General features: G+C 42.7%; 1 protein-coding gene across 1 annotated transcript in view; it reads left to right on the top strand.

Moving 5' to 3' along the window:
• Positions 1-14,089, top strand: part of RRAGD (Ras related GTP binding D) — a 41,719-nt gene that overhangs the window by 15,753 nt on the left and 11,877 nt on the right. The window contains exons 2-4 of the mRNA XM_044757274.2: positions 5,369-5,664; positions 12,124-12,323; positions 13,408-13,522. Of these exons, the coding sequence (XP_044613209.1) occupies positions 5,369-5,664; positions 12,124-12,323; positions 13,408-13,522 (611 nt within the window). The remainder of the gene's footprint in view (positions 1-5,368; positions 5,665-12,123; positions 12,324-13,407; positions 13,523-14,089) is intronic.

Genomic DNA, 14,089 nt, shown 5'->3' with positions numbered 1-14,089 from the left:
CTTATCTACTATTAGTTAAATATTCTTTTCCCTTATAATCTCTATTTTCTCCTTTTGGAACTTCTTTGAAGGATAATAGGACTTCTGAATCTTATTCCTGATGTCACTTTAACCTTTATTTCATATTTTCCAGTGCTCTATTCTTTTATACTGCATTCTGAGGGAATTTGACTTTCCAGGTCACTATTGCCCTTTTCATCTGTATTGATTCTGCTTTTCAATTCATAGGCCCCCTCCCATTATATTTTTATTTCTGATATCTCTAAGGCCCTTTTTCATGTCTGTGCTGATTCTGAAACTGTCTGTTCTTGTTTCATGAATGCCATATTTTCTCTTATCTCTGAGTAGTTTCGTTGTACTTAACTTGGAAGTTTACTCTGACTCCTTGATGAACTCTCCTTCTTCATGTGTACGTTCTTCCATTTGTTGAGTCTGTAATTCTCTTCTATTTGAGGAAATGTCTGGAGGGAAGATGGTGCTGCTTCCGCCCCTTGAACTCCACACGCTGTAGTGAGAGTTAGGGAAAGTCACAGTACTTGGAGGGTGGTAGTGTGGGTGCTCCCTGTTCCTTCTGGGCATCACTGACCCCTGGGGTGCTGCCTTCCCTCTCACTCTCAGGCTCCAACAGTCACTGCTCCCACCTGGAAGATGATCTAGGGTATGTATAGGTGGGGTTGGGTAGGTGGGCAGTGGTACACAGGGCTTATCTGCTTGGCTCTTCTCATTTGATTCTCCAAATAACAACCCTGTTGGTTGTCTTCATGCCCCTTCCTGTTTGGGCTTCCACCAGTTTTACCCTCTGCAGCCGAACTCTGCTGTTTATAGGCAGATAGGCAAGGGCTACAGGGTCCCTCTTCAATCTGATCTTCATGTTTCTTAGGGATTTCTGAGCAACGTGTCAACTTTGAGTTCTCTTTTTTGTTTCAGGCTTGGCTATTCATGTTTATTTGTTCATCTGCTTATTTAAAGATTGGCACCTGAGCTAACATCTGTTGCCAACTTTTTTTTTTTTTCCTTCTTCTCTCCAAAGCCGCCCAGTACATAGTTGTATGTTCTAGTTGAAGGTCCTTCTAGTTCTAGTATGTGGGATGTGCCTCAGCCTGGCTTGATGAGCAGTGCTAGGTCAATGCCCAGGCTCCAAACTGGTGAAACTCTGGGCTGCCAAAGCGGAGAGCATGAACTTAACCACTCGGCTGTGGGGCCGACCTCAAGACTCTGACATGTTATCAGTCTGATATATATATATATATATATATATATAATTTTTTTTGGTAAGGAAGATTGGCCCTGAGCTAACATCTGTTGCTGAGGAAAGTTGTTGCTAACATCCGTGTGACTCTTCCCCTATTTTGTATGTGGGACACCTCTGCAGCATGGCTTGATGAGTGCTGTGTAGGTCTGCACCCAGGATTTGAACCTGTGAACCTGGGGCCGCCGAAGCGGAGCATGTGAACTTAACCACTATGCCACTGGGGCAGCCCAGTCCTATATTTTTGAAGCTGAAAGTCCTGTTATCTTTTTCAGTTCATGCCCTGCTTTTGCTAAGATTGCCTTTTGATGGCAATACTGCAAGTGAATAGCATATAATCACTGATGAAGAAAAAGAAAGCTGGTGACCTTTTGGACAGTTTACTTCCACATCACTGCTTCTAGAGTATGTCATCAGCAATTTGTTGAATTGGGTTAAGTTGAACTGGAAAAGTGTGTGTGGATAGTATGGGGTGAGATGTTGCTTATAGTAGTGTCTGTGCACAAAAGGACCTGCTTACTTTTTTTTAAATTCAATTATTATTCTACCTGAAATTTGTGTGTTTATCTACACTTATTGCAGATTCAAACATCAAAATATTATATATAATAAATGAAATGTACTGAAATATTATCAGGTATTACTGTGTTTTGGAAAAAGTTGTTAGTTACAATAGGGAAATAAAGAGTTACTTTACAGCCTGTATTAGATTAGACTTAGACTGGCATCAGGGACTGAGAAGAACATAGAAGTGTAGTTCAGAAGGAAGCAAAAAAGAAATTTAGAGGGGCTGACCCTGTGTCCTAATGGTTAAGTTCACGTGCTCCGCTTTGGCAGCCCAGGTTTGGATCCCAGGTGTGGACCCATACCACTTGTCAGTAGCCGTGCTGTGGCAGCAACCCACATAGAAAATAGAGGAAGATTGGCACAGGTCTTAGTTCAGGGTGAATCTTCCTCAGCAAAAAGTAAAGAAATATAGAAAAATAAGTTAGCGTACATATATCTCTATATTTGCCTATAGTCTGCCTTTTTTCTTTTTTTTCTTTTAAAGATTTTATTTTTCCTTTTTTTCCCCAAAGTCTCCCGGTACATTGTTGTGCATTTTTAGTTGTGGGTCCTTCTAGTTGTGGCATGTGGGATGCCACCTCAGCATGGCCTGATGAGTGGTGCCATGTCTGTGCCCGGGATTCAAACTGGTGAAACCCTGGGCCACTGAAGTGGAGCATGCAAACTTAACCACTCGGCCACGGGGCCGGCCTGCCTTTTTTCTTAAAATGTTGGTTTCTTTTCTTGATCTTTCTCTAAGTTTCATACTGGGTCTTTTATTTTTATTTATTTATTTGGTCAGTCATTAAGCTTTTTATTTTTAAAAATTGAGGTATATTTCACATACCATGATATTTTCCCTTTTAAGTATACAAATCGGTGGTTTTAGTATATTCACAAGGATGTGTAATCATCACCACTGTTTAATTCCCGAACATTTTCACCACTCCAAAGAAGCCATGTGCCCATTAACAGTCACTCCCCATTTTCCCTTCCCTCTAGCCCCTGGCAACCACAAAGTACCTTTTGTCTCTATGGATTTGTCTATTCTGGACATTTCATATAAATGGAATCAAACAATATCTGACCTTTTGAGTCTGGCTTCTTTCACTTCCAGTGTTCATCCATGCTGTGGTGTGAATCAATACTTCATTCTTTTTTTTAAAGCTGAGTAATATTCCATTGTATGGGTATATCACATTTTGTTAATCTGTTCATCAGTTGATTTTTTCTACTTTTTGGCTATTATGAATAATGCTCCTGTGAACATTCGTGTACAAGTTTGCTTGGACATATGTTTTCCTTTCTTTGAATATATTCCTAGGAGCGGAATTGCTGGGTCACATGGTGACTCAATGTTTAACCTTTTGAGGAACTGCCAAACTTTTTTTCAAAGCACACCCTTTTACATTCTAGCAGTGTATAAGGGTTCCAATTTCTCCACATCCTCACCAACATTTATTATTGTCTTTTTAATTATAGCCATCCTAGTAGTGGGTGGAAGTGACATCTCGTTGTGGTTTTGTTTAGTACCTCTCTGATAGGTAATGATGTGGAGCATCTTTCCATGTGCTTATTTGCCGTTTGTGTATCTTCTTTGGAGAAATGTGTGATCCTTTGCCCATTTTTTAAATTGGTTTTTCTTTTTACTGTTGAATTGTAAACATTGTTTATATATTCTGGTTATTAGACCTTTATCACATATATGATTTGCAAATGTTTTTTTCCCATTCTGTGACTTGTTTTCACTTTCTTGATAGTGTCCTTTGAAACACTAAAATTTTTCATTTTGATGAGGTTCAGTTTATTTTTTTCTGTGGTTCCTTGTGCTTTTGGCGTCATAGCTAAGAAACCATCGTCTAATCTGAGACCATCAAGATTTACGCCTATGTTTCCTTCTAAGAGTTTTAGCTCTTAAATTTAGATGTTTCATCCATTTTGAGTTAATTTTTGTATTTGCTGTACGATAAGGGTCCAACTGCATTCTTTCGCTTGTGGATATCCAGTTTGTCCCAGCATCATTTGCTGAATGAGTCCTATATGTAATAGTCATCTTAGGTCCGTAATCCCATTTAACTATCATAACAGCCCTATGAGATTTTTATTGTCACTATCAAACTTCATTTTATGGATTTTGAAACAGTCTCAAAAGCTAAGTATCCTGTCCAAGGTCTCAGAGCTCAAACCTTGGATCTTGTTGACTTCAGAGCCCTGACACTTAAGCACTAGGTGACACTTCCTTTGCTTCTGTGAAATGTACACGCTCTTGGTCACGGAGGAACACTGCTTGGAAATTAAGTGGTTGTCTAGGACTGAAGAACATTTTGGAACTAACGCTCTATACTTCAAGAACAAAGACAAGAGAGAGCCAGCCCTACAGAGTTTTAAGCTTTTACACCAATTCCCACTTATATCAAGTAATGCCCAATCCCTTTAGGACCCTTGGCAAAGGATTTTAGGATCGAATTTTTGTTACCAGGGACTAGAGTAATGCTGGCCTTTAGAACTCTATGATGATGACAGTATTCTGTGTCTGCACTGTCCAGTGCATTAGCCACTTGCCAGATGGGGCTCTTAAACCCATGCAGTGTGGCTAATGCAACTAAGGAACTGAGTTTTTTTTTATTGTGGTAAAACATACATAACATGCAATTTATCATTATAACCATTTTTACGTGTACAGTTCAGTGACATTAAGTGCATTCACATTCATATTGTACAACCATCACCACCATCCACTTCTAGAACTTTACCTTCCCCAGCTGAAATCCCATACCCATTAAACACTAACTTCCCATTCCCGCGGCCCCTGGAAACCACTATTCTACTCTCCGTGTCTATGAATTGGACTACTCTAGGAACCTCACTAACTCCCCGTCCTCCTCAGCCCCTGAAAACCACCGTCCCACCCTCTGTGTCTGTAAATTTGACTCCTCTAGGAACCTGATATAAGGTGAAATGAATTTTTAATTTTAATAAAGTTTAATTTAGACAGTCACATGAGGCTAGTGGCTACCTTACTGGACAGTGCAGGCCTGGAGCCAGGGCGGGCCTTGGGGAGGTGCGCCTCTCACAAGGTGTACACCTGCTTTCTGGCCACTCTGGTCTGAGGGATCTAGTGTCTGCCCATTTTCCAGGCCTTTGTGCATGTGAGGCACCAGCCAGGAGAGGTAACTCAAGTAAACACGCCTCTCTTTAGGGCATGGAGACACTGAGGATCTAGGCAAAGAAAGATGTTGCTCTGGAACGCTAAGACTGGAGTCTTTCCCCCGACTCTGCTCCAGGAAGTCTGTGCTCTTCACCCTCCAGATGCCCCTGCTCGCGAGGTGGGCTCCGACAGGTTTTCTGGCCCCCGGGGATGGTGTGAGAGGTGGTGAGACAGCATTGTTCAGTGTTTTGCACTTACTATAAGCCAGCCCCTCGGTGAGTGGGGTGATGTCGTTAGCACTGTCCGTATTTGGAAAAGTAGCACAGGCTGTGAATCATAAATCTCGTCTGAGGTGGAAGTGAAACTCCTCTGATTAACCGCCGTGACGGCATCTCACCCTCATTCTCGTTTTGTGGTTTCTCCAGTGCTGGACTTCAGCGATCCCTTCAGCACCGAGGTGAAGCCCAGGATCCTGCTCATGGGCCTGAGGAGAAGCGGCAAGTCGTCCATTCAGAAAGTCGTCTTTCACAAGATGTCCCCCAACGAAACCCTGTTCCTGGAGAGCACGAACAAAATCTGCCGGGAAGACGTCTCCAACAGCTCCTTTGTTAATTTTCAGATTTGGGACTTCCCAGGACAGATTGACTTTTTTGACCCCACGTTTGACTATGAGATGATCTTCCGGGGAACAGGAGCACTGATATTTGTCATTGACTCCCAGGTAAAGCACAGTCTCGGGGTGCGACGGACCTGTGGTGCCCGTGTCGGCAGCCCCTCCTCCCCCGTGTTCAAGCAAGTTCCTTTGTGATGCTTTTGGTTCGGTTTTTAGAAGCGAGAATAGGCCTTTCTACCAAACAAGCGTTTCTCAGTTGGGGCTCCAGGCCTTGCGATGGAGAGAAGGCTCCCGGCAGCCTTGACAACAGCGACATTAGGGAGCTGTGTGCGTCTCAGCAAACGGTAGGCCTAGGAAACCTCACACTTGGCGGGAACCACCAGACAGGCCAAGGACAGCAATATGTGTCCGCCTTCTGGTACTCCTGGCAGACATCTGTAAAGGATCACAGGTTCTCTGCAGCAAAAAGATGTATATAAATTTACATTTTATTTATTTATTTATTTGTTTATTTTTCCTTCTTTGCCCCAAAGGCCCCCAGTACATAGTTGTATATTTTAGCTGTGGGTCCTTCTAGTTGTGGCGTGTGGGATGCTGCCTCAGCGTGGCTCCATGAGCCGTGCCAGGTCAGCATCCAGGATCTGAACTGGTGAAACTCTGAAGCGGAGCGTAATATCCCAACCACGCGGCCACAGGGCCGGCCCCTACACTTTAAAATGTTTACTATTTCCTATGAAGATAAAGTTCTAAGTGTGAACATTTTTCTTATGAACCAAATAATTGTAATTATTACTAGTACGTAGTTGATTGGCAGCATAACTATAATATATGTTATAGGTAATTAAACATAAAAAATAAAATTTGAGATAAATATATCTCTTAAGAAGATGGATATTTTCTGCTTAATTCATGGATCTGTGCTTGAATAAGACAGGATTTGACATCAGTTCTATTTTTGTCTTTTGTTTATAGAGGTGTAAGCACTGAGAAACCTTGTTCACATAAAAAGTAGGTAGATATGGGGTTAGTTTTTTTATAGCGTTCACTCAATTATTTAAACTTGTCCTAAGTTATAGTTCCTAAAGTACTCAATTTTCTATCACAAAAAATTACTTTTATTCCTTTATCAATAGACATCCGGATTATGTCCTCTTCTTGCTGAAAGCAGAGAACTGGGGACCCCTTGACCGGTGATTACTACCCAGGCATTAGAGTCATTCACTTTATCAGGATTCAGAACCAGTCATCTGAACTGTCTCTTTGGCACCTGGTTTTGTGTGCCCAGGGCCTTTCTCCTGTGAAGGGGGAGCAGAACTGGTGGTTAGAGGAGCGGGGGAGGGAAGCAGTGGGCCACAGGTGCATCTCAGACAGGTCAGTGTTAGGACAGAGTTCAGGCAGTAGGACTGGGCCACTGATGCTTTCTGCTCCCCTGTCCAGGTCTCAATGTTTCCCTGAAACTGTGGCCCTATAATCCGGTGACTGGGCTCTCCTGGCCCTTCCAGGAGCCCCAGTGATGTTAGGGAGGAAGGGCTATGAAGACTGTTAAAATAATGGTTCTGAGCCCACGCTTGGAAAATCATTCTCTGAGAAGACTGCTCATGCCTGAGAACATCATAAATTCATTCACAGAGCTAGGTGCCTGTTTGATACAATAATGAAATTTTCAACTAAGCCTTTTAGTTCCAAACGACTGCACCGGGTACTTCTGGTGTAGCTGTGGGAGTGTGGCCATGTGGTTAGGAGGCTTTCCTCTTTCTTTTTTGGTGGAGTGTGGAGGGGAAGACTTGAAATTCCAGTGCCTGGTCCACAGACAGCAGCATCTCTCCTCACATGGGCCCTTCCAGAAATGCGTGCTTATTGACATCTGTATCAGGTTCAGGGCCTGCTGTCAGTCGCTGCTCTCCTGGCTGTCCCACTTGTACTGACCTGTTTTCTGGCCCATCTGTGGCCTTGGCAGTACCCCCTGCCTTCCTGCCTCAGATCTGCCAGCACCATAAATTAGGGAGCTTGGAGCCCAGGAGGAGCAGTTGGGCTGTGTGCACGCTGCTGCAGGGGAGGCGAGCCTCCAGGGATGTCATGCTTGTCTGTGTCTTCCGAGCTCCACTTTCTCCCTAAGTCCCACGGCTACTGTTTCTGTAGTTGAAGTGGGTACAGCAGTCGTAGCCCGACCCATGGGTAAGTGGCTTCCAACCGGATGACTCATCACTTCAAGACCCTGACTTAGAAGGTCCTTCCTTCAAGACCATGTTGTGCTACATGGCAGTTTGCATTTATGGAATTCAAATTCCCAGTGCACCTCCACCTCAGGTGTTTGTAAGATTGTTATAAAGTGTCTAAAATAAGCACACTTGCCTCTTTTTACATTGTGATCGTAATTTGGTCTTTTTTTTTCTTAAAGATTTTATTTTTCCTTCTTTTGCCAGAGCCCCCCAGTACATAGTTGTGTATTTTTAGTTGTGGGTCCTTCTAGTTGTGGCATGTGGGATGCCCCCTTAGCATGGCTTGATGAGTGGTGCTAGGTCCATGCCCAGGATCCAAACCAGCGAAACCTTGGGCCGGCGAAACCCTGGGCAGCTGAAGCAGAGCTCGCAAACTTAACCACTCTGCCACAGGGCCGGCCCCTGTAATTTGGTTTTAATTTTACCTGAACATAAAAAGTGAACCTTCAATTTGGATTGATAAATGTGCTTTTTGTTTTATTTTGTTTCTTTGTTCATTGAGTTGCTTTTAACTATGGGGCAGAGAAAGGTATCAGAATATTAGAGAAATTCGTCTTTTCAAGTTAAATCTTTTTTTTGTGTGTGTGTGTGTTTTTTTTTTAATTGAGTTAATGATAGGTTACAATCTTGTGAAATTTCAGTTGTACATTAATGTTTGTCATTCGTGTTGTGGGTGCGCCACTTCACCCTTTGTGCCCACCCCCGACGGCACCTTTCCCCTGGTAGCCACTAATCTGTTCTCTTTGTCCACATTTCAAGTTAAATCTTTTACAAAGGTAGGAAAAACATTGTTGAGAGCTGTCATTTACTAAAAATGAGGAGTGATTAAATACAGTTTCAGAGTCTGTCTGATATGCTTTTCTGTTGGAAGCAGACTGTAAAAATCATCTTTGTGGGAATCTTTACATGATGTGATTACAAGCTCTGAAGCGAAAACCAAACTTTAGGGGCCAGCCCGGTGGCGTAGGAGTTAAGTTGATGTGCTCCAGTTCAGCAGCCCGGGCTTTGCAGGTTCAGATTCAGGGTGCAGACCTGCACACTGCTCATCAAGCCATGCTGTGGCGGTGTCCCACATACAAAATAGAGGATTGGCACAGATAGTAGCTCAGGGACCATCTTTCTCAAGAAAAAAAAAGAGAGAGGAAGATTGGCAACAAATGTTAGCTCAGGGCCAGTCTTCCTCACCAAAAAAACCAAAAAAACTGAAAAACAAACTTTAGAGAAGTGTTTCAGCGGTGTCATTGCCTTTATTTCTAAGCAGTGCTCTGCTGGTCTGACACCTAATATTTTTATTTTTTGCTTGTGAATTCCTTACAATCACAGGATTGCCAGATAAATATATCACCAAGGAGAAAATGTGTCCTCACAGAATGTTGTAAAATAGAATAGAATGAAAGCATGAAGAGTGATTTCCCGTGAGCTAAACGAGGGCTACCACCTGCCCACCCCCCGCAGAGCCCACAGAATGGACCATATCCCCAGGGCTGCCCTCAGCCCCCGAAGCCATTTCACATGTGCCTGGGGATCCAAAATAGAGTGTCTGTCGGCTTGACCCACATTGGTGATTGTGACCTGCCTGTAATTCCTGGATCTAATTTTGGAATAGGAACTAGGCAGCGTATTTTTCCTTTATTTTTATTTGTTGTAGAAGATAATAGCAAACACAGTAGAAAAAAATCATTCACAACCCCTCTGCTCTAATAAACCAAGTATTTTCTTCTTTTTGATGTCATTATTGGTCCTTGTAGCTATATACCACTTCATCAGTTTGTTGGTATCAGACCATTTGATATGCCTGGCAGGGTGGTCAGAGTAGCAATTTCTAGTCTTTGGAAATTGTGAGGCTCTTGATGTTGGCTGGTTTTGCTCACAGACATGTCCCCTTAACTCTCCTCTTCAGTTAAAGACATAAGCAATAACACTTTTTTTTAAGGTGTAACTTACATACAGTAAAATGCACTCATTCTAAGTGCACAATTCAGTGAGTTTGACAAATGTGCACACCTTGTAACCACCTCACAATCAAGGTAGAGACTATTTCCACCCCCCTAGAGGGTTCCTCTGTCCTTTCTCAGATGGCCCCACACTCCAGCCCCAGACAACTGCTGATGTGCTTTCTGTCGCTGCAGATGAGTTGGCCTTTTCTAGAATTTCATATATGTGGAACTGTACAGTAATAACTTTAGTTTTTATGTGATACATTTTAAGGTATTAGAAAAGTGCTGCAAATCATTAATCTGGAATTTTTCCAGAATGCTAGCCCAGTGTCCAATATTTGTCTTTCATGTTAAAGTCTTTAGAGTGTGAAGGATGAGAAAGATTCCATTTGCCATTTTTCTCTCTTCATAGTTTCTTTTTTTTAAAGATTTTTATTTTTCCTTGTTCTCACCAAAGCCCCCCAGTACATAGTTGTATATATTTTTAGTTGTGGGTCCTTCTAGTTGTGGCACGTGGGACGCCACCTCAGCATGGCTTGATGAGTGGCGTTAGGTCCGTGCCCAGGATCCAAAACGGTGAAACCCTGGGCCACCGCAGCAGAGCATGCAAACTTAACCACTGGGCCACAGGGCCAGCCCCTCCTATTAGTTTCTTGAATATTTTGATTTATCTAAAGACCAGGGATACATTTTTGTTAATTTAGTTTGGGGAATAGACGAATGCCGAAAACATCCCCTGTTTTATTGGCTTTCTGTATTTATCCAGGTTTGGAGTCAGAATGGGGGTGAAATGTCCTTTAAATTCTGTCCTGCAGATCTCTTCCCCGTTTTTCCTATAAAAACAAGACCCGTTCACATCTTGTAAATTGGCAATAATTAAGAGACCCGACAACACTGAGTGTTGGTGAGGGTCTGCAGCATCGGATGCTCTCACACATGCAGTCAAGTTCAAGGTGCTTGTTCCTGTGACCTGACAAGTCCACCTTCTGGGTAAGCCCTAAAAACTCGCAAACAGACAAAAGATGTGTACACGAGGCTGTCCACCTTATCAGATAGTTAGTGTCTGAACTAGCACATGACTGGAAACATTCTGAATGTCCATCAGCAGGCAAATGCATGGTAAATTATAGACCATCCATACAATGAAATTTTATAGAGCCATTGAGAGGAGTTATGTACCTCAGTGTAGGTGAATCTCACTAACATAATGTTGACTGAAAAAGGCAAACTGTAATATACATGTGCCTGGATATTTCTGTAAATTCCAAACCAATGTAAATGAATTCTGTATGTTGTTTAGGGAGACATATGTATGGAGTAATGTGTAAGGAAATGAGTGAGAATAAACACTAAACTTGGGATACTGGTTGCCTCTGGAGGGTGGGGGTAGAGACAGGGGTGGGCTGGGAGGATGGGGAGAAACAGTGTCTAATGTTTGATTCCTTAAACAGAAAGAGTGCACACGGGTGTTCATTATGTTGTTATATGAATATCATCTGTAGGAAGGAGAAAAAAATAGCATTATGTTATTTGGGGCAATTACTCTAGACCAGGGGTCAGGAAACCTTTTCTGTAAGGGCCAGATGGTAAATATTTTAGACTTTGCAGGCTGTACTGTCTCTGAGGAGTTTCCCCAGAGGAAAACCGCTCAGCTCTGCCACGGTACCACATAAGCAGCCATAGACAGTGTGCAAACCAATGAGTGTGGCTGCGTTTCCTTAAAACTTTACTTACAAACAACAGGGAGTGGGCTCAATTTGGCCCAAGGGCCAGGGTTTGTTGACCTCTGCTCTAGACCAGTGGTTCTTAAAATTTTTCCTCCTGGCTCCTTCCCCATCTTCCCAGTGACCCAGGTCATGTTTTCATCTCTAATTGTTCATCACAGTTCACCAAGAGACTCGAAATCTGGGAGGACTAGTATCCCAGGGAAGGTCCTAAGTGGCAGGGGGTCATTTTCAATCCGTAAAACTGCAGCTCTGATCTTTAGACGGTCTTCAAGCTAAATCAGAACTGCCTACAGCTGCATTTTCCTGACCTTTCTTTTTCTCTCTTTGTTAACAAAACTTAAGTTTTTAATCTTGAATTCTATGAAACTGGCTTTTATTTGGGCTTTTGCAAAATATTTTTGGAGGTTGCCCCCACACGGTTTTCATATTGAGTGTATGTGGAAGGAAGAAAATGATAACTGTGAGGTGAGGTGATGTTTCGGTTCGTTAGCTTGATTGGGGGATCATTTCACAACGTGTACGTGGATGAAAACATTACCTTGTACACCTTAAATATCTGCAGTGTTTTTTGTCAGTCATACCTCAGTAAAGCTTGGAAACAAGAAGCATGTGTGTGGAAGGCAGCATGGAAGGGTTCAGGAAACAAAGCAGCCTCTGCTGACAGGAGCGTGCCTTTGTTCCTAGGACGATTACATGGAGGCCTTGGCCAGGCTCCACCTCACAGTGACCCGGGCCTACAAGGTGAACACTGACATCAACTTCGAGGTGTTTATTCATAAAGTGGACGGTCTGTCAGATGACCACAAAATTGAAACCCAAAGAGATATTCACCAGAGGGCAAATGATGACCTTGCAGATGCTGGATTAGAAAAAATTCACCTCAGGTGAGAACAGAAACCCTTCAGGGGTTACAGTACTAGAGGGGAAAAAAGGAGGTTCGGGGTCCAAAGTCACCATGAGTGGTTTGGCATGGGCTGTAATTTACCTTTGTTTTGTGCTGTAGACAATGGATAGTATTTGGAAAGAGCAAGCTTTGCGTGTTGTAATTCTAACATTTGGGAAAGGCAGTGGGGTTTAAAAAGAATTTTTTTTAACAAATGGTCAAAGCTAAGGTTCTTCCCCCATATGAAAAACCGTAACATAAAACCCATGAACCTAATCCAGGAAGTTAGTCAATGCTGCAGTTTATAGTTCTTGTTAAATATGATAGTATCTATAATCGTAAGTAAAGGAGTACTCTGGAAATAATCCAAATAGAAATAAATACAGGAGAAGTCCACTGCTCTGTAAGTTTTTTGTGGGGTATATGCATCATTCATTTTGCAAATTAGAAAATAAAAAAATTAGACGCTTCCGTATCAGTAATATGTCTGTCACTCTGAAGGCACGTGTAAAGATGATCTGGTGTGGACTCTTTTGCAGAATGTAAGGCAGCTGATATGGGCACATTTTGCTGCATTTTTTTTTTTTTGAGGAAGATCAGCCCTGAGCTAACATCTGCTGCTAGTCCTCCTCTTTTTGCTGAGGAAAACTGGCCCTGAGCTAACATCCCTGCCCATCTTCCTCTACTTTATATGTGGGATGCCTGCCACAGCATGGCTTGCCAAGCAGTGCCATATGCGCACCCAGGATCCGAACCGGCGAACCCCCGGCTGCTGAAGCAGAACATGCGCACTTAACCGCTGCACCACCCGACAGGCCCCCCTTTGGCTGCGTTTTTAAATTTTCCAGTCCAGCTAGTCAGCAAAGAATGGGCACAGTTCTTGCTTTTTGGAAGTTGGGCAGGAATGGCTTGTTAAGACATGCTCATTTTGTACCGAGGTGGTTTTGAATTCTGAAGGAGGCTAGAATGTGTGTGTGAGAACTGGCGTAGCTGCAGAAGGCAGGGTACTGGTGTTAGGATGTAGCCTAAGCGACCTCTTCCTCAGTTAAAGGGAAAACATGCTGACATATTGTTTCCTCTTTCAGCTTTTATCTGACAAGCATATATGATCATTCAATATTTGAAGCTTTTAGTAAAGTGGTTCAGAAACTGATTCCGCAACTCCCCACTCTGGAGAATTTGCTAAACATCTTTATCTCAGTAAGTAAATAACACCGTCCTGTTAGAGTCACTGCAGACTTTAAGAATGACGTTGATCTTGTTTCTGCTTGCTCTTACAGCATTTCAAGGTCACTGAAGTATTACTTTTGAAGATTGCTCCTACGTATTGTTTTAGGTCCTTTAAAATTTAACTCCTTAATGGATTTCTGTATTTCACTGGTATAATTGGAGGGTTTATTCAAGTTGTAGGCAATTGTGGGGACCTGGATTTGGCCACCCCAAGATATGTCTCTTTGGCATGAGGACTATTTGAGGCTGGTTTCTTTGCAGACAGGAAAGCAACTAAAAAGTAGAACTAAATCTCTATCTGTAAAGATATCCCCCTCTCCGTACCAGGAAGAAGAAAGGAGATGACCTTGTCTCTAGAAACTCTTAATCAATGGGGAAGGCAAGGACTTAAATCTGCATTTGTTTATTGTGCTTGTCTGGTAACCTCCTGTAACTGATTTCCCTCCCCCTCCCAACCTTGGCATTTCTGTAGGGATTAAGCATCTTTCCTTATGCTAGGAACTAATTGCTGCACTCACCTGTGACCACCCAGCTCAA

This window comes from Equus asinus, chromosome 24 (genome assembly GCF_041296235.1).
Source record: "Equus asinus isolate D_3611 breed Donkey chromosome 24, EquAss-T2T_v2, whole genome shotgun sequence".
In the NCBI taxonomy this organism is placed as follows: Eukaryota; Metazoa; Chordata; class Mammalia; order Perissodactyla; family Equidae; genus Equus; species Equus asinus.
The sequence above is the reverse complement of the archived record's forward strand: the minus strand, read 5'-3'. Positions and strand labels throughout refer to the sequence as shown.